At 38.9% G+C, this 25,405-nt stretch overlaps 1 protein-coding gene across 3 annotated transcripts; it reads left to right on the top strand.

Moving 5' to 3' along the window:
- Positions 1–3,032: 3,032 nt before the first annotated feature.
- Positions 3,033–24,737, top strand: ARPP19 (cAMP regulated phosphoprotein 19). Of its 3 annotated transcripts, XM_034993766.1 has the most exons (4): positions 3,033–3,084; positions 3,314–3,368; positions 15,322–15,444; positions 20,559–24,737. In XM_034993766.1, the coding sequence occupies exons 2-4, from the start codon at positions 3,324–3,326 to the stop codon at positions 20,727–20,729; spliced, it is 339 nt and encodes a 112-aa protein (XP_034849657.1). In that variant the 5' UTR covers positions 3,033–3,084; positions 3,314–3,323; the 3' UTR covers positions 20,730–24,737. The 3 variants fall into 3 exon arrangements, with proteins under 3 accessions (XP_034849657.1, XP_034849656.1, XP_034849658.1); XM_034993765.1 differs by lacking the exon at positions 3,033–3,084 and having other exon boundaries at positions 3,188–3,368; XM_034993767.1 differs by lacking the exons at positions 3,033–3,084; positions 3,314–3,368 and adding an exon at positions 3,779–3,798.
- Positions 24,738–25,405: the final 668 nt, after the last annotated feature.

The raw sequence follows: 25,405 nt of genomic DNA, 5'->3' as shown, positions 1-25,405 counted from the left end.
GATTTCCTCTCTCAGCTGCTTGATGAATAGATGGGGTGGGACATTATCTCCTTTGCTCCTACAAACTCTTGAGCTAGGGCACCTACACCTCTAAAAGACCACTGATCTTTTTTTTTACACCTACCAAGTTCCAAGCCTGAAAAATCTTGTGCATGTGTGGATCAGAATCACCAGGGGGAGCTTTGGTTAAACATAAATACTTGAACCTTGCCCCATACCTAATGAGGATCTCTGTTAATAGGGTTTCTCAGGGGTGCCTGGGTGGCTCAGTTGGTTAAGCGACTGCCTTTGGCTCAGGTCATGATCCTGGAGTCCCTGGATCAAGTCCCACATCGGGCTCCCTGCTCGGTGGGGAGTCTGCTTCTCCCTCTGACCCTCCCCCCCTCTCATGTGCTCTCTCTCATTCTCTCTCTCTCAAATAAATAAATAAAATCTTTAAAAAAAAAAGGGTTTCTCAGTGATTCTAATCCCTGTGGCTAATTTAATTAAAATTAGATAAAATTTAAAATTCAGTTTCTCAGTTGCACTAGTCACATCTCAAAAGCTTGAGAGTCAAATTAGAGGCAATTCTTTTTTGTTTTTTGTATTTTTTAGGGTGGGGAGGGGCAGAGGGAGAGAGAGAATCAAGCAGGCATCTTGACCTGAGCAGAAATCAAGAATCAGACACTTTAGGGCACCTGGGTGGCTCAGTCAATTAAGCGTTTGCCTTCAGCTCAGGTCATGATCCCGGAGTCCTGGGATGGAGTCCAGGGATTGAGGCCCAACATAGAGCCCAGTGTTGGGCTCCCTGCTCAGCGGGAAGTCGGCTTCCCCTTCCGCCCCTCACCCTGCTCGTGCTCTCTCTCAAGTAAATAAATAAAATCTTTAAAAAAAAAGAGTTGGTCACTTTAACCGCCTGAGCCACCCAGGTGCTCCTGTTACTTGTTTTTTGTTTTTGTTTTTGTTTTTAATGTAGGCTCCATGACCAGCATGGAGCCCAACACGGCTTGAACTCAACGACCCTGAGATCAAGACCTGAGTGAGCTGAGATCAAGAGTTGGAGGCTCAACGACTGAGCCACCCAGGTGCTCCCAACTAGTGACAACTGTATTGGATGGCAGATATACAGAATATTTCCATCATCATAGAAATTTCTATTGATCAGCACTGATCTGAATATATAGATGGCACTTGAAGCTATGAGGTGGAAGTGATCTAGAGAGTGTAAAACTTGAAAAAGAAGGGGATCCAAGGACAGAATTGTTAGAATCTTCCCATTAAGACGAAGGTAAAGACTCAACAAAGGAGATTAAGAAGGAACGGCCAGAGAAGTAGGAGAGAATAATAGAGTAGTATCCTAGAGGTCAAGAGAAATAAGTTTTGAAAAACAGGATGTTGGTGGTCAGCGTGCAATTTTAAACATTAAGGTACATGGTTAATGATGCAGAGGACTGTTACCTGTGGAAGGATGGCTTCTCAGTTCCCCACAACGTGGCACTGACCTTTGTAAATTCCCCATTGACCAAAGTCAGCCTCCCAGAAATTCAAACTTGCCTTCATGTGAGTGTCACTATCAGGAACAGAATCTCTTTATCCAAGATCACATATACTGATTTTTTTTATATATGTGGTCTCAGATTTTAACTCAAGCTCACAAATACATTGATACAAGATTTATACCAGAATGCCTATTTATTTTATTTATTTATTTATTTATTTATTTATTTATAAAGATTTTATTTATTTGACAGAGAGAGACACAGCGAGAGAGGGAACACAAGCAGAGGGAGTAGGAGAGGGAGAAGCAGGCTTCCCGCTGAGCAGGGAGCCCGATGCGGGACTCGATCCCAGGACCCTGGGATCATGACCTGAACTGAAGGCAGATGCTTAACGACTGAGCCACCCAGGCGCCCCTAGAACGCCAATTTATTAATAGAAGTACAACTGTTAGAGCTTCAGTTAGCCTAACTAGTGCAGTCTCCTCTCTCCCTATAGTTCTGTATGAAGGGATGGCAAATTTTCACTAAGTTACTTCGTGATTATGGAATGAGAACAAATAGTTGATCTTATGTTTCTCAGCTGGCCCAGCTTAAAGCACTCTCAACGGGTATCTTCCTCAAAGAGTTGGCCTCTTTAACTCTTGTATTCTAAGTGCTTGCTTGCCTGACAAACCTCTTCCTTCTTTTCTCTGAAAGGAGTGCAGTTTAACACTTTGTTTTTCAAGTTGCAATACCAATGCAATTCTTCCTGTCTGAGATTCTTCCAAGGAAACTCTGGTTGAATGTTTTGATGGTTTCCAGATTCCCCCAGAATTGCATTCATTATCTGTTGCTGTTTACTAGTTTACCTCTTAGAGGGCAATCTTATTTCCAAGTTTCTTGAGAGACACTTCATTGCCAGTAGCTATTCAGATGTCAATTAGAATGAGGATTAAATGTAAAGTCAACAGATATGGTAATTAAGAAAGTCATTGGATGAGTTTGGTGCCAGGGGTTTCATTCAGTAAAGTTTGTAGGAGTGAACCCCCGGGAGTAAGCAAATGAATGGAATTTTAATTCCTTCGTCAGATATTTATTGAACATCTAGGACATGCTGGGCTCTGGGAATGAAATATACGCAAATATGGACGGGGTCCCTGCCCTGATGTGGCTTATCTGAGCTGGAAAGGTGACATTAATAGAGTAATCAGAACAATTAATGTTTAATGATACAGTGTGTGTTGCTGGGGAGCTATAGAGAGATGTGACCTGACCCTAGGGTAGGGGCTCGAGAAAAGCCTGAGGCGATGACGCAGAATGGGAGACGTGAATGAATACGGTTAAGTAGGCAAAACGGAGCGGGGAGAGACTTGTGGAGGGAAGCAGCACAGAGCTTTGGAGCGCCCCAAAGAAAATATGCGTGGCTACACTGCGGGGAGAGTCCGGGAAAGTACAAAGAGTAAAGCTCCCGGAACAGGCAGGAAACGGCGGGGAGAGGAGGCTCCACTTACAAACTACAATTCCCAGGAAGCATCTGGCAGACGGATGTGAGGTGAGGCGCGAGCCGCGACCTTTGAAGGAAGAAAGGAAGTGCTTTGGCGTCGCGGAGCCAGAGAAGCGGGGTAAGGTAGGTAGGGGCGCGGCGCGGGGGGGGCGGCCGGGCCGCGGCGGGCCGCAGTAGCCGGCTGCCGAGCGCGGCGAGGCTCCGTGTCGTCATAAGGCGGCGGCCATTTTCGCGGGCGGAGGCGGCCCGAGCGGGCGCTTGGAGAGCGGGGGCGGGCGGGCCTGAGGCGGTGCGGCGGCCGGGCGGCCTCGGCCACCCGGTAATCGCATCTTCTCCCGGCGTTTCGTTTCAGAGGGAGCAGTATGTCCGCGGAAGTCCCTGAGGCAGCCTCCGCGGAGGAGCAGAAGGTGGGTGTGCACGGGGAGCGGCCCCGGGGTTCGGAAGGCCCAGAGGAGAGGCTGCCGGGCCTGCCGGGCGGCCTGCTCCAGCCGCGTGCGGAGAGGCGCGCCCGGAGTCGGCTCCGGGGCGCCGGGTGCAGAGAGCGGGAGGAGCCAGTGCGCCCCGGCCCTGCCGGCCGAGCTCTCTCCCCCGTCTGCTGCCCGCTGGAGCTCTGGTGCCTAGCGCCGACGTGGTGGGCGTCTGAACATTGTCCACGTCTTCGCCGAGGCTTGCCGTGGCGTGTCGCGTTTTCCTTACACTCGACTGTACATACGAGCCGTTTCTGTGCGTGGAACCTGAGTTTTCCCGTGAGCTTCACTTCGCGTAGGAAGTTTTATTTCTCCCTTGGAGAACTAACTCTCCACCTACTGGTATTGTCCGCATGTTGGTGTTCGCGCGGTGAGTTAGACCTCGGTTGGCATTTCAGTTCGTCTTTGTTTGCTCAGCTCCTTAGTTCTCAGTCTCCTCATCTGTAAAGTAAGACTAATAATACTTCATACGGTTGTTGTGAGGCTTAAATGAGGTAGGTAACGTACAATATTTAGCGCCGTCTCTGCGCAGAAATGTGAGCCACTGCGATCTGCATACGGTTCTACTTGACTGAAAATCAAAAGCTTGGAATTTAAAATTTTTTTACCAACTTAGTTGGTCTGGATTTTCGTAGAAACAGGAATATTTTTTAAACTCACTTGTAATATTGAAGGAAAATATGCCACGAATCAGTATAATTCAAATTATGAATATTAAGGCTTTCTCTTTTTTCTGTGCTAAGTTCTTTACCCCTTCCACCATTATTATTTCTGCTGCCCCACCCTCCAAGGTTCTTGTGGCCGGCCTGCAAAGGCCCATGATACCTTGTTTATTAAATTGTTGGTGGAAAGTTACCGGCACTTTTTCTTGAAAAATCAGAGGGCGTTATCATAAATAGATTTGGCCTAATGCTTGGACTTTGTAAGGGCTTCTGCTTAATGTTCCACCCATGCTCCTAATCAGGTTGGAAATTTGCTTAGTGTGTTAGTGTTCCAAACCCACTCCCTATGTTCTTAACCATGTTAACCTTTCTTCAGTTGGATGGTTTTGTTATATTGTGAGTATTTTTTTAAAAGAAAGCAATAACATAAATAATAGGCCAAGTTACGATATTTTGGGGAATATTCCAGTGAAAATTATGTTGGATATTTTTTTACACTTAACAAAAACATGGACTTTCAGGGCATGCATGTATATATAGTTTAAAGATTACAGTCTTAACTGTAACATGAAATGTCATTTATTAACTGAAAAATATCTATCGTGGTGTTCGTAATTGCTTGGGATTTAAGAACCCAGAAAAAAAAATACAAACTGTCTTGTGTTGTCTTGTCCTAAACATGGAAATCAATCTGTTTTGACTTCTCATGTACAATAGTGTGCTATGTAATTTTCTTTTATGAGATTTGTTAGTGTGCTGCCAGAGGGTAAAGTGTTGATTTCTACAGTGTAAATACTTTTACTTGGAACCGCCTAATATTCTGTCCCTAACATTATTAAACATGTCTTGAATGTTTTCTCTTCATGAATGTCTACACTAAAAAGTTAATTCAAGTCCTTTGATTTTCAGGGCTACTGTCATTAATACCAAAGTGTGTGGGTAATATAATGTCCCTTCTTGAATTAGGGATTGGCTGTAGATGTTATGTGCCCGTAGCATGGATACCATCCCTAAACATGAGGAGAATGTGCAGAGTCACTTCTGTGTTCCTATGGGCCAAATCACCTGTTTCTTCTATTTGGAAGAATAGTTAGATGACCTAAAAAATTGGATTATTCTCTGTGTACCCAGTTGACCTTTCAATTAAAGTCAAAGTATTCAGCTAAAATACTTTTTTTTTTTTTTTTTTTAAGATTTTACTTATTCATTTGAGACACAGAGATAGAGAGCATGAGCTGGGGGAGAGGGAGAAACAGGCTTCCCGCTGAGCCAGGAGCCCAATGTGGGGTTCGATCCCAGGACCCTGGGATTATGACCCAAGCCGAAAACAGACGCTTAACCATCTGAGCCACCCAGGCGCCCCCAGCTAAGATACTTTTATAGTTTTATGGTACGGTAGCCTATTGCCTCTGAAAAATTAAGGTAAAGAGATGGGCCTGCATGGAGTAAAAGCTAAGTCACCGTTTCTCTTGAGTGCCCCTTGTAAGAGAAGAAAACCGTAGAGACCACTGTTTTTTATTGGGATATTAATTAAATCTGTACAAACATGAAAATATATAAACATCTATCTCTTTAATACTCCTTTAAAATTAAAACGGGCACATGGAAGGTTCAGTTGGTGGAGCATGTAACTTTTGATCCTAGGGTCATGAGTTTGAGCCCCACACTGGACGTAGAGATTACTTTAATTTTTTTTTTTAATTAAAACAATTAAATACAAACAAAATTAGTGTAAATTATTAATTCATTGTGGCATGGTATTTTGCTGAAAGTAAATTTCCAGTGTATTGAGAATGTGGTAGCAATTGTTAAGTTAAAGTGTAGGAACTCTTTGAGTATGGCAAGTTAATGCCCCCCCTGGTTGTATGATGACTCAGTTCTCCTTTTTAAAGAGTAATCGGTGTGATTATTTAACTCTAAGGTCAAAAATACATCATTACATTTTAAATTCAGCTCTGTTCTTTTCTCATTATCTTGGACAGAGTACTGCTTAGTCTCTCATCATAAATGAAAGCTGAGATGGAATTCATGTAGCACTTAGAGACGGCAATTCAGATGTGCTAGTGTGTGGTTATATTTTTTTCTTCTAGATTATCACTGAAGTGAAAACAAAACATTAAAAAAAATTTAGCAAGGACCTCTTGGATCTGTCATCTGTGAATTCCACTTTGAATAACACTAAGTTTAGTCAGACTGGTGTATGGTCTTGTCCGGGGGTGAGAAGAGGCATGTGGAGACTTAAAACACATAATTCTATGTTCATTGTGAGCATCTTAAGCTCAGGGACCCTCCTTTATTTATTTATTTTCCCATAGCATCTATCTTAACCTGATTCATTCCATTCATTTCACTGTTCAGAAAATATTGGTTGAATGAAATTTTCAGTTGAAACCATTTCTGAAGTACTATTTCAATACAGATGACAATGCTTGTACTGCAGTTTATAAAGGGGAGGGATAGACTATAGTCATATAAAAACCTTTGATTAGACCCACTTAAGAAATCTGAATCAAAGTAGAGGAATGCATATATATGTATTTTTCACATATACTAGGGTTTTTAAGTTTTTTTAAAAAGATCTCAATAGCAGGTTTTCTAGAGATTTTATTACAAGATTGTTAAATTAGTAAGATGTCTTAGAAGAAGCTAACTCAAGTAGGGCTCTCAACTAAAATATTTTTTTTTTTTTAAGATTTTATTTATTTATTTGACAGAGAGAAACACAGCGAGAGAGGGAACACAAGCAGAGGGAGTGGGAGAGGGAGAAGCAGGCTTCCCGCAGAGCAGGGAGCCCGATGTGGGACTCCCAGGACCCTGGGATCATGACCTGAGCTGAAGGCAGATGCTTAACGACTGAGCCACCCAGGCACCCCTCAACTAAAATATTTTTGTCAGTTTAAAAGATAATGCTTGGTTGGGGCACCTGGGTGGCTCAGTTGGTTAAGCGCCTGCCTTTGGCTCAGGTCATGATACCAGGGCCCTTGGATCAAGTCCCACATCCGGCTCCTTGCTTAGTGGGGAACCTGCTTTTCCCTCTGCCTGCCGCTCCCCCTGCTCATGATCTCTCTCGCTCTCTCTCTGACAATAAATAAAATCTTTAAAAAAAAAAAAAAAAGATAATGCTTGGTGCTTTTTCAAGTAGTAGAAAAGGAAGAGAAATATTGTGTAAATTACTTCCATTTGTCATCATTAAAGAGTGGATACAAATTGCTTTCCTGTTTTCCTAGTTTTTAAGGATTTGCCGTTAATATTGGCATTTTCTGGGGCTATCTTAACGCTGCCTTTGGTAACTAAAAAGCTCAAGGGTGTTTTTTATTTTAATTTTTAAACCACAACCTGCTGGTCTGCTTTGTGTGCAACCATTGATTATCAATCTAGAGATAAACCTCAGAAAAGTTTTAAAACGTTTCTCTTTGCTAGCTTAGCAACACTATACAACAGTGTTTGAGGCTTGCCTCTGTTGTTTGTTAGGCTTTTATTCCTGAACCTGTGCTACTATAACATGAAATATTTCAAAGGTGAACCGATGGTGAAACTGTCAGGTGTTTAGAAGTTTCTTAGCCTTATTGAGACAATTGGAGTACATTGTGTTCATTCAGTAGGCTTTTATTGAACACCTGTTAAATGCCAGCCACTGTGCAAGTAGCAAGGATTTAATTGGACCACAGTACTTTTCCCTAGAGGTTGATAACAGTACTGATACTTTCCTGGCAATATCCCAAAGGATTTGTTGGCTTTCATTAATCTTTTCTATTTATTCATCAGTCAGTGCATCAGTGAACATATTGCTGAGCAGGTAGAGGAGAATTTGCTTAGAGTGATCAGATTTTTATTGCTGATGTTGCTGTGTAACTTCTCTGCTGAAGTCTGAAAAGTGGTATCAATCATTCAGATTTATTAGCAGTCCATGACAGACTACATAATCCCTAATTTTTTGAATGTTCTTTTTTCTGTATGTTTTTATTTTTATGCCCCACCTACTTACGAAAAGGATATCTAATGTATTTCAATAGACTAGTTCACAAAACAAGTGCCTAACAATATTAGGCTGTGTGCTAGGTGTAGAGTATACAATGAAGATAAATTTATGTACTTGTTGAGGATAACCCTCATTTAAAATATTGTTTTTAGTTTTTTTTGTTTTGTTTTGTACATGATAAGCATATATCTTTGTCATGGTAATCCTGGGTTTCTGGTTTCCCAATTTGTAGCCAGAGTAAATGTTCCAAAATTCTAATGGCCCTTTTACACTTCTCCCCACCAAAGGTGTTATCAGCATAGGAACCACTTAGGTGAGTGAATCCACTCACAAAGTAGTAGAATTGCTGTATAACATAAAAGTTTCTTGGAGGATTAAATTTTTTTTTTTTAATTTATTTGAGAGAGAGAATGAGATAGAGAGAGCATGAGAGAGGGGAGGGTCAGAGGGAGAAGCAGACTCTCCGCTGAGCAGGGAGCCCGATGTGGGACTCGATCCCGAGACTCCAGGATCATGACCTGAGCCGAAGGCAGTCACTTAACCAACTGAGCCACCCAGGCGCCCCGAGGAGGATTAAATTTTGAAAACAGATTTGAATTTTTAAAAATACTTCCTGGTTAAGCTTATCATTTCCCTATTTTGTTGGTCCTTTCTATTGTATCTGTTTATTTCATTAACTTCTTTTTATTTTCTCCTATTCTGTTCGGGTTCCCTTCTTTGTTTACTAAAGTTGGATACATAGCTCATCAAGTTTTCATTTTCTTCTTTTCTTTTCTTTTTTTTTTTTTTTTAAAGATTTTATTTTTTTGACAGAGAGAGACCGCGAGAGGGAACACAAGCAGGGGGAGTGGGCGAGGGAGAAGCAGGCTCCCTGCTCAGCAGGGAGCCTGAATGTGGGGCTCCATCCCAGGACCCTGGGATCATGACCCGAGCCGAAGGCAGACGCTTAAAGACTGAGCCACCCAGGTGCCCCATCGTTTTCTTCTTTAAATATAAGCCCTTTGGGGGACCTTTGTTGTATCCTACAAGTTTGGTTAGTATAGAATTTTTATTATCAGTGAGTTCCATGTGTTTTTTTATTCCCATTATTTTTTTTAACCATTAATTATTTCAGTAATGTAGTTTTTTAAGTTCATACACATTGCAGTTTTAATGAGTTAAGCTATTATAGTAATGTATTTTAATTTCCAAATAGTAGGGATATATAAATATTTTTATTATTGTCTTTTTTTTTTTTAAGATTTTATTTATTCATTTGAGACAGAGAGGGAGAAGCAGGCACCTTGCTGAGCCAGGAGCCAGACATGGGGCTCGATCCCAGGACCCTGGGATCATGACCTTAGCCGAAGGCAGACACTTAACCATCTGAGCCACCCAGGAGCCCCTATTGACTTTTAATCTTATGAATTATAGTCATAGATGGTGATCTGGATGAAAATGGTTGACTTGCTTTATAGCCTAGTATTTCTTCAATTTTTCCATTTGTGCTTGAGAAGAATACATATTTCCTAGCTATTGGGTACAGAAATAAAATCTGGTATCTTGACTACTTTTTATTTTTCACCTATCAGTTACTGAGGAAGCTGTGTTGAAATCTCCTATGCTGATTGACTTGTCAGTTGTTACTATAATTCTGTCAATTTTTGCTTTAAATATTTTGAGGCTTTTTTTTTTTTTTTAAGATTTTATTTTTAAGCAATCTCTACACCCAGCATGGGGCTTAAACCCATAACCCTGAGATCAGGAGTCACATGCTGTACCAGCTGAGCCAGCCAGGCTCCCCTTTTGTTTTGTTTTTAACCTCATATATTAAGACATTAAAATCTGAAAAGCTAATGTGTCAGTTATATCTCAGCGAAGTTGGGAACATTATTAAAGTGACTTGTCAGTATACATTAATGTATGCCAATTTCTTTGCTATTACTTCCTAAATCTCAGGGCTTTTTCAAGATTTATTTTCATTCTAGCTGAAATAAATGTTTAGGAATTACTTTAAAGGATGTCTAGAAACATGGAATCACACCAAGTTCTGTGTGCCCTTTTGCTTTTTTTAACATAACCAAAGGAATGAATTGCTTATTTTACCTGATTTTATCAACAGTGTCCTGTCTGGAGAGTAGAAACCACTTTGGGTATTTTACACAGAAAGGGACATGATTTAGGGAATTAGAATTCAGATTATTAGAAGAAGGGTGAAGGAGTAAAGGGGGGAAGATGATATTGTTTCTGGAGGTGAGGAATTGCAGAAAGCTGTTGATTCTGCACAAGTGAGCACTATTCTGAGCTCAGCATCCTCTGTGCATACTGTCATGTGGCAGCTGCAGTAGCCCCTGATTATCTGCTTGATGCCCCTCTGCAGGAGCTCCTGGGCTACTGCTCATCTTCACATTGTTGGTGGCTCCTCACCAGGAGAGTGGATTCTTTCTCCCATTTCTTTGAATCGGTTGTAGGTGTCATGGGCAGAACCTAATAAGAATTCAGTCTGGGAAGTGTAGCTTCAGGCTTCAATAGTGATTTAGGGGAGTGTTTTAAAGAAGGGTAAGTGTGGGCTGAATGCCAATGGACACTCTGCCACCTGACATGTTATTTATACTTCACTCTACAAGTTCCAAGCATTTCAACTTCCTTATCAGTAAGGTCTTATAACTGTACATTTGCAAAAAGTTAAGAATGTTTCTGTATGATCCATGAAAAGTATCCTAGGTGTCTTGCTGGTATGTACTGTGTTTTAAAAGTGTAGCTTTGGTCATATTTTTCCCTCTTTTGGTGTTAAACGCAGCTGAAATTCTGAATCCAGCTACAAAGTTGGAGCTAGCAGACATTTGCTCTTGTGCTGCGTATTTGGCAAGAAAGTTCAAGGATTAATTTGTTTTTCTGGGACATATTATAAATCCATTCTAAATCTAAATGATACTTTCTTCTGTAGATGCTGTTGCCCAAAACATTTTTTATAGTAAACTATTTTGATTTAATTGAACATGCTTAATATTATATGTAAACATACATGAATATATTCCTTATTTAGAAAATAAGGGAATGCCAGGTACAGTGGTATATTGTGTACAACTTTCTTCCCCTCTCTTAAATGAGGGAAACCTGCAGAAACACTGGAAATTATGGAAAGTTGCTACCCTTATACCAGGAACTTTAAGGAATTTCTCTTACAAATAGAGAACTGATAAGTCAACTCAAACAAAGGAAGTGTAGAGCCTTTATTTCCCATGCCCAAGAAAGCTGGATGGTTTTAGTGGAAATGTAGGACTCTGCTAACACCCTTTAATTTGAATGTGGGAGGACTCAAAGGCTGTAATCAAGTTACAGTCCTTTTCAGCTAACATCCAAATTTAATGTTAACCAATTTATAAAACAACTGTATAGGGGGACCCAAGAATAGGTTCCTTCTCCCAGTTCCCCAAAGTAGCACCACTGTCAACACAGCTAGACCTACAGCAGATAACTACAGTGAAAGCCGAGCCACTGAAGAGAAACTGCAGCCTGCCTTCCTGCACTAAACTAGTAACCTTAAATTTATATTATTTCTTTAGCTTTTGTGATGAATACAGTATAGTCCTTTTTTTTTTTTAATATTTTATTTATTTATTGGAGAGAGAGAGTGAGAGAGAGCATGAGAGGGGAAAGGGTCAGAGGGAGAAGCAGACTCCCCACCGAGCGGGGAGCCCGACATGGGACTCGATCCCGGGACTCCAGGATCATGACCTGAGCCGAAGGCAGTCGCTTAACCAACTGAGCCACCCAGGCGCCTGAATACAGTATAGTCCTACCTTACATATTACATAGGGGTTAGATTCTAAAGTTAGTAAGGCAGGAATCGCATATAACTAAAATCACTCTTGAAAAACCCCAATGAAGTCATAATCATAGTGGAGACAGGCCCATCAATTCTTAATAGGAAGAATAGTCACTTTTTTAATCTAATGGTTGAACAGGTGTCTGGGCTGATTCTTCAGTTGATTGACAGCTGAGGTGGTAGACTTGTAGGGGCTGAGTTTTTTAATACTAGAATGATAAACAAAACATTGATACACTTAAATTCTGAAAGAGACCCAGGATTGAGGTCATCATGGGAATAGCAGGTTTGCATCACACACCTCACACTTGAGCTCTCTCTGGGGCATACTCTTCTTGAATGGAATGACTGGCAGAATCACTGATACTATTTAGAGTCTCTATCTCTGGCAGAGCATACCTAGTTGAATTTTGTGTATATCAAGTGAGTGATGTGACCACTTAAAGAGACTGAAAATCTAAATAGATGCATGGAACTGTAGCATAAAAGGAAGGTCGGACACTTAAAGCAGAAGGGAGCATACATATAAAGGAAGCCCCATAGAAAAAGTGTATTTGACAGCAACAGCAGCTTTAATCTCAAAATACTCCAAGACTAAAAATGAGATGTACTAACACATGAGGAAGCTGGTCAAGATGAAGGAGATATTGACGATGTATAAGCTGAACAGAGCTGATTATAAAGCATGTATGAATATAACTTTGAGGAAAATGCATGCAAAAATCCTAAGTCGTTTTGGGCATAAATGATTTGCTTGCTGTACAGGAACAGAAGGCTTGGCAATTATGGATATTCATTTATTTTTGACATCCCTAAATAACTTGGAAGAATTTAGATATGCAGAGGTATGTGATTTTGCCTAGCTGGTACGCAGAAATGAGTCCATTAGCTGGAAGGTGCACTTCAGCATTGCCTATCAGGGAAACTTTGTTTTTCTTGATTCATTCATTCTTCAGTACTTACCATAAAGTGATAAACACTGCTCCCCTTTAAAATATGGCTCTTGGGGGCGCCTGGGTGGCTCAGTTGGTTAAGCGACTGCCTTCGGCTCAGGTCATGATCCTGGAGTCCCGGGATCAAGTCCCACATCAGGCTCCCTGCTCGGCAGGGAGTCTGCTTCTCCCTCTGACCTTCCTCCCCCTCATGCTCTCTGTCTCTCATTCTCTCTCTCTCAAATAAATAAAATCTTTAAAAAAAATAAATAAATAAAATAAAATAAAATAAAATATGGCTCTTGGGCAGAAAGTAGACCAAATCAAAACTGGTGTTAAAAGTGAGTAGGCTTGAGTGGACTCTGCCTCTCGGCCCTGCTGCCCTAACCTGCAGGCGGGGACCATATACACATGAAAGGGGGAATGAAGAGTTGAGAAGAGGAGAAAGAATAAGGGGGAAGAGACAGGCCCTCTTTCAACTTGACAAATAGTTTCTGTTGACCATGAAGGGATGGCTAGGACTCTTGCAGTCACTCCAGAGTCTGTAGATGGGATCTTGCGAAAACTGAAAAAAGTCAATGCAAGAAAAATGCCCCTTCTTAGATGCCAGTGGTATGAGCAATCATACTGTATAGACACCTAATGTAGGGGGTATACCACCATGTCCTGAAATGAGACATAGCTATTTGAAAGGACTGACCTATTCCCAGGACTGAGACTGATTCAGTGGGTTATGGGATAATCTACCAACTCAGTTTTTGGACCGTGAAACTTCTTGGGAAAGTTTCACATGGGGGAATGACGGGGTTTAGGACATGCTGCCCCCAAATATGGCACCTTGGGATATTGGATATTATAAGCTGAAGGAATTTGAGAAATGGTATGTACAGGAAGGACTTTTTTTTTTTTTTTTTTAAGATTTTATTTATTTATTTGACAGAGAGAGACACAGTGAGAGAGGGAACACAAGCAGGGGGAGTGGGAGAGGGAGAAGCAGGCTCCCTGCAGAGCAGTGAGCCCGATGCGGGACTCGATCCCAGGACCCTGGGATCATGACCTGAGCTGAAGGCAGTCGCTTAACCAACTGAGCCACCCAGGCGCCCCAGGAAGGACTTTTTGATCTTCCCCTGAAGCAGGTCATTAGATCCTCAAATGAGAGGTGCCTTCCCTATAATCGGAGATAGAGGGACACTGAGAAGACTGAAGAAATAGGCCTTGCTGTTTTCCTCTATTTACCACTTTCATCTCATATTCCTTTTTGTCTTACCGTATTTTTTTCATTTTCTCTCTACTTTTGATTAAACTTAGAATAAAAATCAGGTTTAACCATCTTTGGTCTTCATCCTTATGAAGCCTCCTGTATGACATAAAATTTGTATTAAGTAAATTTATATGTTTTTCAAAAAAAAAAAAGTGAATAGGCCTGGGGCACCTGGCTGGTTCAGTCGGAAGAGCCTGCAACTCTTGATCTTGGGGTCATGAGTTTAAGCCCCACGTTGGTTGTAGAGCTTACTTTAAAAAAAAAAAGGCATCTGGGTGGCTCAGTTGGTTAAGCGTCTGACTTTGGCTCAGGTCATGATCTCAGGGTCCTAGCATTGAGCCCCATGTCAAGCTCTGTGCTCAGCGGGGAGTCTGCTTGTCCCTCTGCCCCCCTCCCGGCTCCTGCTTGCTCTCTCAAATAAATAAAATCTTTTAAAAGAAAAAAGTTAATAGTCTTAAAATATTGACAGTCATTTGGTCAGAAAACACATTTTGATACGTTATAGAATGGGACCTTTGGCATGAGCAGTATTTGTCATTAAATATGGGGAGAAATTAGGGAATAATATACACTGATATGAAGGTTGACAAAGATGTTTTTCTTTAAAAATACCGAGGCTGAGTGCCTGGCTGACTCAGTCGGTGGAGTGTGCGACTTTGGATCTCCGGGTTGTGAGCTTGAGCCCCATGTTAGGTGTAGAGATAACTTAAGAGAAATAAATTCTTTAAAAAAAATAAAATTAAAATAACCAAGGTCTTCTATATTGAGTTAGGGAAAACCTCCTGGTAAATAAGCTGTTGCTAATTCCTATTAAAGAATCTCAGAGCTTCCAATCATACATGAATTTGCATTAACAGGAGATCAGATCTTTTTTTTGTATTTTAACAGTATGACGATGGTTCTCTAAATATAGGCAAAGAGCTGATGAGTTCCACGGAAGGTGACTAACTATAAATGTATTATACATGACTGGAAGGTAATGGCAAGCAAGATTTCAGAGCTGAGTTATCTTGATATTTTTATCCAGTGTGTGGGGTGTACACATGCATCCCAGCTATAATAGAGCTATCACATGGATCATTTGAAGAACAAGACAGAGATGTTTTAAAAGCTTCTGTGCTTGATTTCTTAGTCAGATGCTGCATTATTTGGCACTCGACAACTGAAGTCAGGATCCAGATATTAAAAGGCTCATTATTTTAAATAAAAGTGATTTGGAATAGGCAAGTAATTTATTTTAAATTATTTCAGGAAATGGAAGATAAAGTGACTAGTCCAGAGAAAGCTGAAGAAGCAAAATTAAAAGCAAGGTATCCTCATCTGGGACAAAAGCCTGGAGGTTCAGATTTCTTAAGGAAACGATTACAGAAGGGGGTAAGTTCTCATGTGTAATCTTCAAATGCTTAAACCCTATGAACTCATTGCGATTGCAATTATGAAATGGGTGTCTGTTTATATATAACTCTGTACCTTACCAGATATAAATATACAGAGAGACGTATATAATTTTTCCAATATTTTATACTGGTTATTGTATAAATATGTATGATAAGAATGAACAGCTCATCACGTTAAACTGTTTGAAGCATGTAGAAAGTACAGATAGTAATAGAGCAGAACCCGTGCACCCACCACCCAGATTTATTTAGTATGTTAATATTTTGCCATATTTACTTCAGTTTTATCTTTGTAAGAAAGGAAATGTTGTAGATATAGTTGAAACCTACCAAATATGTGTATATATATCCTTCCCCCCTTCTTTTCGAAAGCAGCGACTATCCAGAAGCTGGTATATACCCTTCTGCCCATATTTTTTTTTTTTAACTTTAACCTGTTTTAAAGATGATTTCCATGCAAAGACTAAAAATATTTTTTGTTTGGATGAAATGGTTGCTTATAAAAGCAGAGCTTATTATCTCCTTTACATAATATATTTTACAGAGTTACTCTAATACAATTTATGCATGGTAATTTTAATAGTTCATATTACCGAAAACATTTTTTCAAAATCTTACCAATTTGTGAGGTAGAAACCATTATTGCTTAATAATGAGGTCTGAGTTGTGATAATGCTACTTGTTCGTTCCTTAGGTTTTCTTTTCTAACCCCTTTGTAAAAAAATTGACTCCATCTTTGGTTAAAGTACATTTAAATGATTTACCACACAGGGAACAGGGAAAGATGAAGAGAACTGTTAATTGAATCAGGTGCCAAATCATGTTTTTCCTTTAATAAATACCTTGAACATACTGGTATCTGCTGTTTGGTTAATAAACACATGTCCGTATGTACATGTATGTTTATATGTATAGGTTTTGGCTATAGTTATATATGGATTATTTTCTCAAATCAAATTGCAAAAGGATAGTTTTTTCCAGCTTTACTGAGATACTATTGACATAACATTGTGTAAGTTTTTAAGGTGTACACTGTGATGATTTGATACCCATACATGTTGTGAAATGCTTACCAGGAAGGTTAGTTAACACATCCCTTACCTCACATAATTGCCGTTTTGTTGTTATAGTGAAAACATTAAAGCTTTACTCTCATAGCAACTGTCAAGTATACAATTCAATATTGTTAACTTACTGTACATTAGATCCCTGGAACTTATTCATCATATAATTGAAAGTTTGTGCCTTCTGACCAGTATCTCCCTATTTCCCCCATCCCACAGCCCCGGGCAACCACATTCTGCCATTTCTATGAGTTTACTGTTTTTAGATTCCACATGTAAGTGAAATCATACACTTTTTTTCTTTATACCAAGAGAATATGGTAACGTGGCACGTGGCTGGCTCAGTCGGTAGAACATGTGACTCTTGATCTCCAGGTCATGAGTTCGAGCCCCGTGTTGGGGGTAGAGGTTACTTTAAAAAAAAAACAAAGTTCAGCTAATAAAAATTCTAACAGAATTAAAAATAAATAGATAAGAACTTATTTTTAGAAGTGGTAAAATACAGAATTTTTTTTTTTTTTTTTTTGAAGATTTTATTTATTTATTCGACAGAGTGAGAGAGACCGCGAGAGAGGGAACACAAGCAGGGAGAGTGGGAGGGGAGAAGCAGGCTCCCTGCCGAGCAGAGAGCCCAATGTGGGGCTTGATCCCAGGACCCTGGGATCATGACCTGAGCTGAAGGCAGCCTATTAATGCCTGAGCCAACCAGGCACCCCCAGAATTTTTTTGCTTTATATGAAAGAATAATGTTCATAGCTTTGAAATACTAGGATGGCAGGTAGGAATTATACCAGATATATAAAGACAAAACCTCTAAGGGGCACCTGAGTGGCTCAGTCAGTTACGCAGCTGCCTTTGGCTCATGTCATGAACCTGGGGTCCTGGGATCGAGCCCCACGTTGGGCTCCCTGCTCAGCCGGGAGCCTGCTTCTCCCTCTCTTCCTTGCTTGTGTGCTCTCTCACTATCTCTGTTGCTATCTCTCTCTCTCTTTCTCAAATAAATAAAATTTAAAAAAAAATAAAAACATTATTACAAAGATAATGTAACGTAGGGAGTAAATAGAAAAGCAGAATGAGAAACATGTTCATTACCAATATAGTTATGTAGAATGTATTTATATCTAGTCTAATTTTGAAATGGTCCCATGGTGTGGTTTTAGTTATGAAATAAATTATGTAATCATCTCTATTAAATTATTACTTGGATTTGATTATTAAGTGTATAGGAAACTTCTTTCCTTTGCTAATGTCTAGCACAATTTATGCTAACAAGCTTTCTTCCAACATTTGGGCTGTTGTCTTTGTAATTTTCCTCTAGCTTCACTATGGCTTTTTAAGTATCTTTAAGTCAGAATTTATAAACATCGTATCTTGGGAGTTGGTACTGTAAATAGTTGGGAAAGAGAAAATGCTGCTTGAACCAAGAAATAATTATATAGAATTTGAGAAGGGAACTCTTGGATGATTTTGCATTATACCAAAATGTCAGTGAATAAGCACTTTTATATTAGGGAACTGAAGTCTTACATTCAGCTGTATCATTTCTTACTATTTTAAAAGGGTTTTTATTTTTTAGATGTCTGGATCACAGGGTCTTGGGTTTTAGTCTTTAAGTTACCTTAGTATCTTTAAACAGTTTCTTTTTCATTTGGGAGGGTTGATTAGATACTTATATTTAGTCCCTTTCTGTTTCACTGTACTTATTAATGTTATTACATCTATTTTAGGCTTTTCACAATGTAGCTTGTATATTGTAACATACAGACTGTTAAAGCTGGGAGGGATATCAAGAAGCAGTCTGGCCCATATTTTTTCATATTTGTGGAATTTGTGAAGCCCCAGAAAAACTGAGGATTCAGTTTTTGTTGTTGTTTAAGATTTATTTATTTGAAAGAGAGAGCATGCGTGGGGGTGGGGGACAGAGGGAGAAGGACAAGCAGACTCTGCACTGAGCACAGAGCCTGATGCGGGGCTCCATCTCATGACCCTAGATCATGACCTGAGCCAAAATCCAGAGTCAGATGCCTAACCCACTGAGCCACCCAGGCACCCCAAGGATTCAGTTTTAAGAAACATGGCCTTAAAAGTTTGTCACTTTAGGTGATCACTTAGTGTCAATGCAATTATAAATACTGATGTAAGTGTGGCTCCTAAATTTGGGTGGGAGGAGGCTTTTATAAGTTTGTCACCCAGACGATCCAGAATATGTTTTGTTAAGTTTTAAAGAGTTTCACTTAAAATGTAAAATTTTTAAGTTGTTGAAGACAACTAATATTGCCTTGTTAGCCTATGTCTGTCCTATGGTGAGAGACATTGATTTAGTTCACTCCTCTCTTTAGAGCAGTTACAATTGTTAAACACTGATTTTAGTTTTGTCTCTGGCCACATTAAATAAATTTAATTCCATTTCCCCATGCAGAGTAGCCTAACAAGTAAGTGAGAACCCCTTGTGATGAACTTTTGCTTACTATAAAATAGGTATCATTAGCAACTAACTTTATTACTTTGGGGAAAATATTCCTAAATTTTGTACTGTGTGTTAAATTTCTCATTTTGTGCTTTTGACTCAGTAAAGAATTGGGCAGTCTGCTTTGTTCTCCCCTAGAAGCTATTAAATTTCAGAAGTAACTCTCTAATACGACATTCAGAAGTTCTGAGATTTCTTTTCACTATACTCATTTTAAAACACACAGAAATAGGGACGCCTGGGTGGCTCAGTCAGTTAAGCGTCTGCCTTCCGCTCGGATCTTGATCCCAAGTCCCGCATCGGGCTTCTTGCTCAGCAAGGAGCTTGCTTCTCCCTCTGCCTGTAGCTGTCCCTGCTTGTGTGCATGCTCTCTCTCTCTCTCTCTCTCTCTCTCTGACAAATAAATAAAATCTTAAAAACAAAACAAAAAAACCATGCAGAAATAAAGCTGCAGCAAGCCTTAAAAGGACCTGGTCCACGTTCCCTTGTTACTGCTCAGTGTGTTACATGTATAGTGACACATAAAAAGCAGTTTTCTAGCTTTAGGCCCTTTGGCTTTAGGCCTGATCTGGCTTATCAAAGAATAGTCCCTTGAGGGAGGCAGCCACTGAGACCTTTTCCCAGGCCACTCAACAATCTTAGACTAAGCTGTGAATTCTCATCTACTTTATTTACCACATGAGATACCCCTAAAGTCTCAAAGAGAATTTTTTTTTCTCCCTTCACCTTTTGTCCATGAGGCACTCATCTCATTTTTGGATTATTCCTTCTTTCCTACCTAGAAAGGTTAGGTTACCCTCCTTTGAGCACTCATAGCACCTTGTGTACTAAAAATAGTATAATGTTTGGAGTATTTGACTGTTGTGCTTCTTTATCTCTCTCTCCAGGACTCTGATGTGCCTTATTAACAGGCACTCAGTAAAGGTAGGTTAAACACGATAGATGGAAGTCAGAAACCAGGCAAATTTGTCTGTTTTTACTCTGAAACAGATAACTCATGTAGATTAGCTATATTAAGGTTGATCTTTAGCTCTCCTTAAAATTTCTATTTTAGCGATAAAAGGGTATCATTATTACTTTATTCATCCCTCCACCTAAAAAGAGTGATAGTTGTACTTAGGCAGTGTCTTAAGTGAAAAACAAGAGGTGTAGGTTAGGGATGTGCATTTTAAGTGATAATTTCTAATGAGTTTATTTCTTCTGTTACCCTAGCATTTATATTTTAACCTTAATTTTTATTTTAGTGAACTGCTCTAATTCAAATAAATGATTTTAAATCCTTGCAGAAATGTTCATCCTAGATATCAGGACTTGTAATAATACAAGGTTAATTGAAAGTGTGTGGCACATCCTAAATGCAAGTTAGTGGATTGTTTTTATTTTCAGAATAATTTAAGCAAGAATTTTAGTCTGGTTTTTCTGTTAGTACATGAAAGCTTTGCTGTTTCATCTATATTAATGTTTAAATTTTTTTAGATTAACTTATTTTATCTACATGTTAATCAGTATGATTGCATATGAAAGTTTTAAATTCCAGTCTCAATTTTTTTTTCCTTGTAGCAAAAATATTTTGATTCTGGGGATTACAACATGGCTAAAGCCAAAATGAAGAACAAGCAGCTTCCTACTGCAGCTCCGGATAAGACAGAGGTCACTGGTGACCACATTCCCACTCCACAGGACCTTCCTCAACGGAAACCATCCCTTGTTGCTAGCAAGCTGGCTGGCTGATTAAAAGAGCTGAACTGCATGAATCTTCTAATTCCCATTATTTCTCCTTAATATGTTACTTCTCTGCTTTTTACTTCCTTTCATTCACCAAGTCATTTGAGAATGACAGCTTTGCAGGTAGCGGTAGTGTGTGCTGCTATTGTAAGGGAATATACGTGTGTAGAGTTTTGATTAGTTTTAACAGTGCACTGATAAAGAGAACATGTTAGAGCAACATAAAGTACTCTACTTGAAAATAATTGTATATATTACCTAACTTCTAGTGTAGGACTGATTCAACAAGTAACAAGCAAGTTTTACAATTGTAATATTTTGGCTTTCTTTAATTCATCTTAATTATAGCTTTGTATGTTACTCTTATTTAATATAACCTCTATTGTATTGATTTCTTCTGTATTTTCCTTTTGGATTTTGTAAAACAAGTTTAAGACCACAAGTTGGAAGGAAGATCACGCTCTTCAAACAAAAATAGATGGGGCTCTGAAAGATTTCTCTGTGCTTGAACTTGAATGGCCTTAAACCTGTTTCAGCTTTAACAATAGAATTTTACTTGGGCAATATTTGCCCATTCTGGTGTAACTTATGTGACTCTAGTGCTTAACAGCTGCCGTTGAAGCTAGTATTCTTACTCAGTTCTGTAGTGTTAGAGTATCTTTTGTTGAAGATGTGAATGAAGTGTGCATGTGCATCGACTGTTGAATTCACTTTTGTGCCATTTTTGTAAATACAATAGTTTTGCACAACCTCTCACAAATGTCTGTATTAATTTCACATATTAAAAAGTAGATGATGTGCCAACCAGAAGCACAAGAGTTCCTACACAAAACTCTGTATGTCATTAGAGCTTTTGTATAGTAAGAGTAGTTTACAATCTTGGGCTTATAGAATACCAAACAAATCTTTGCTAAGTCTGTCATAGACTTAAGCTTTTTCATTTGTTATTAATATCCATGACATTCAGTGGCCTTGTGCAGATATGATATGTTGCTTAGGCATATCTTTTGTCCTATGCAGAACATTTTCATTTTGACTTTTATGAAAATTGCAATTCATGTAATTTATATAAACTTTTTTAATGTAGAAACTTTTTACTTCCACAGTCAATTTGGGGGACACTAGAATAAAAGGCTTCGATACTCTGCCTCCTGTGGCCCCTCCCTCCTTTTTTTCTTGCTTTGACTCAAATCGTGTTCGGCTGTGCTGTTTAGTCTATTCAGAAGCATAGGTGTATATCCTCACTCTTGAAATTTGCTCTGCTGAATGCTATATTTTATAACAATGATGTTTTTCTTATAATTTCTCAGTTGTTAATTAACCACTCTTAATTCTGTATTATTACTAATATTTGACACTTGTTTAAATAAAAGGAACTTTTTACTGAAACAAATACTTGAGAAGACTGGCCCAGGAACCCATGTCAGGATGAGCTGAATTCTGCTAAATAATTTTAAGTAAGCTAAGTGAATTATACTTGTGACACTTAGAGTCATTTATGTGGTAGGTGGAACATACTCATATTAAAATATTTAGATATTTTACTTCTATAGATGTCACTTTAATAAAATAATCAATTTAATTTTACTTGTGGTTTATCTAGTTAGTAAGAATTTTAATTAACAGACTTTATCAGGATACATTTACTGCTCTTTTAAGAGCTCTTCCCATAGGTGATATAATGCTATAGCATGACAATGAAGATCAGTAGCCTGAGATGATAGTATTTTTTTCTTTGTCTTTGACTTGCGCGGGGCCTCCCCTCTTTTTGGATCCAGGCATTTTTTTCTAGGTCTTGGCTCCATCTGTATACTTGCTTTCCTGTGACTCCAAATCATTGTAAATGGTGCCTTGAGCATAGCACCTGCACTTAAAGGCTGCCTAGCACTCTGAATAAGGCTTGCTGATTATCTTCCTGTTCCACGCACCCCAAAAGGCAGAAAATCAATGAAGTCAGTAATGTTGCAGTTTGTAATTTTAAGGATCAGTTATATATAAATATATTTGTGATGGGAGCAAGTAGATTATTCCACAATATGTATAATCATTGTAGGATCCATTTAAGAATTAGGAAATACCCCAAAGTAGAATTTGTGTAATGTCTAGTCTTTTTTTTTTTTTTTTTTTTGGTGAATATTTGCAAGCTGTCAACATTAAATTTACACATTAGAGATGATTAATCTGAAAGATCACAGAGACCATGTTATTCCTGACCATGATAGGACTCCTGCTGTGGTTTGCAACAAGTGATATAACCTCTGTCTAAGTTTTATTTGTAAAATACAATGCTGATATTTAACCTACCTCAAAACTTGTTGAGGATCTGTGAAATACTGAGTAAGTGCCCAAAATAAAATACTGTTGATTGTCTTTTTATTGAAAGTAAGTTTCCTCATTAAACCAACCTGCCTTCTGTAAAGTCACAGTGCTTAAAATCTCAGGATTTTCCATTAGGGAAAGACCTGTCAATAAGAATTTTTAGGTATAATTGCTCAGCCTCCATTATTGGTGCTTGGGATACAGAGGTTTTTAATTTTTCTGTTTTTTGTTCTGCCTCAAGTCTCAGTTTATTGAAGACATACTTGCAGACTGTTCCACCATTGCTTGAAGGAAGATGTTGACTAGATGAGTTTAATTCCCCATTTCTCTAATTTGAGAGTTGTGGTTTGAAAAATGGCTAATTTTAATTGTCTTATTTATTGTAAATGAATGTTGGAGTCAACTGAAGTTCAGGGTAACAAATATTTCATGAAAATTGGCTAAAGTCTGAAATGAATTACCTGTTTCATGTCCGGTTGTTCCCACTTTGGTAGTGCATTTTAAGAAACATTTCGTTTTTGAAAGCTACATCTGACTCAATTACAGTTCTTGGCATGTTGGGATAGTAAGAATTGTTAGATTGTTTTGATGAACTGGCGGCAGCATGTTTGCAGTCTGTTTACAAGTTATTCAGTACTCACGTGCTGCTGACCTAAAAATAAGTCTTAACTATTCATCAAGGCAGGCCGGGTGAGGCCTCTCTCTACTTGTTCTCGAAAAGTTGGAATTGCTCTTTTTACTTGATTTAACCAAACCATACCTCTGAATATTTATTGGTACTTCTTACTAAATCAGCCATGTATTCTTTCTCAATCCAAATTAGTGACATTTTATCAAAGCTGAAATATAATCTCTACTTAAATTGTGCTGTAAATGTGATGTTCGGTGATCCGGGGCAGATAGCCTATAGGAAGAGCACACCTGAGTGGCAACTAAAGTAAGTTTCTCTGGTGGCCTTTTCACACTCCCCAACATTCAAACACATTTCTTGTACTTTTCCTTTTCCTTTTCCTTTTTCACCTCATTTTATTTCACCCCCCCATCCTTACTTCTTAAGCCTCCAGATGGCATTCATTAAATGGTGTTTAGGGCTGATGAATTACCAACCTTGAATATCCTTCCCAATATGCCACATTTAGGACACATTTTTAATTTTCTAAAACACTATCCTAATCTGGATGACTAATTTGAGCCACTGTCCCAACTCTGCAACTCAGCATGCACTGCCAGTCTCCTCCCTCCCCCATATCCTTTCTCCCCCTGACTCCCCACCACACTTCATAAAACTAGGATCAAAGAAATCTCTAGGATTGTTAATCTAAGGATTTAAAAACACCAATTTTAATACTGTTTTGCTAGTTTGGCCTTTAAAGTAGGTAGACTTAATGGGTTTTATTCTGCAAATTGCTGGTGGTCATGAAACCATTCATGTATGTTTGTATTATGTTATTATCAGCCAAATAGCGTTTGGAAAAAACACCTAATTTCTTTAATAAGCCCTCAGTTACTGCATCTCTCATTTGTGATGCAATAGAACACTTTGCCTGTATTTAAAAGGGCCAAGAGAATGCCTTTTTTGTTGAACATGTCTATAGAGTTGGCAGTTAATGCTGAAATTTGTCAAATAGCCCTTCCAAAATTACACTTGTGAAAATACAAAAAAAAAAATAAATTGATCTACTTAATTTCTATTCATCTTATTTGCAGTTTTTGTCTTATTTAAATGTTACATTTTTCAGAATATTTTCTGAAGTTGATGATACCTTTAGATTTCAGTTACTACTATATGCAAAAAGAGTTTTCTGTTAGTCTTTTTTGTTTCAATTTAAATAATGTATGATAATGAGATCCTAGCTATCTTCTGTTTGTAAAGGCTTTGTGATTAAGGTAACTTTAAGTGTTTGCATATTTTGAGTTTTCATCTCATGTATAAAGCACTCTAGTACCATATGTCAGAAATGGTTGAGACAAGCTTACATTCTGAGAAATTACATAGTATTTAATGCAAGGTAGAAGGTGTTACATTCCTTAGAAGAGGTAGAAATAAAGTTCCGGGAAGTCTAGAGGAATGAGTTGTTCAATTTAGGGGATAAATGGGATGAGTGGTAGAGGACAGACTTTTGAGAGGTGGGTTGCTGCAGGCATGGGTAGGAGGCAAGGGAGATAGAAGAGCATTTTAGTAGAGGGATTGTTACTTTCAAATAGGCAAGGACTTGGAAAAATGTAGACCGATAAAGGAAGTTTGGTTGGAGAACGTAGCCTGTGAAGGAAGGAATTCTTGATTTTTCTCCTTAACCTTGCCCTTTCTTCCAGCCTTCAATTCAGTAAATGATACCACCATGCATTTACCCACTCAGGTACTC

The sequence above is a fragment of the Mirounga leonina genome, unplaced genomic scaffold, assembly GCF_011800145.1.
Source record: "Mirounga leonina isolate KUSES-001 unplaced genomic scaffold, KU_Mleo_1.0 Mir_91, whole genome shotgun sequence".
Taxonomy (NCBI): Eukaryota; Metazoa; Chordata; class Mammalia; order Carnivora; family Phocidae; genus Mirounga; species Mirounga leonina.
This window is presented reverse-complemented; position numbering and strand designations above follow the sequence as displayed.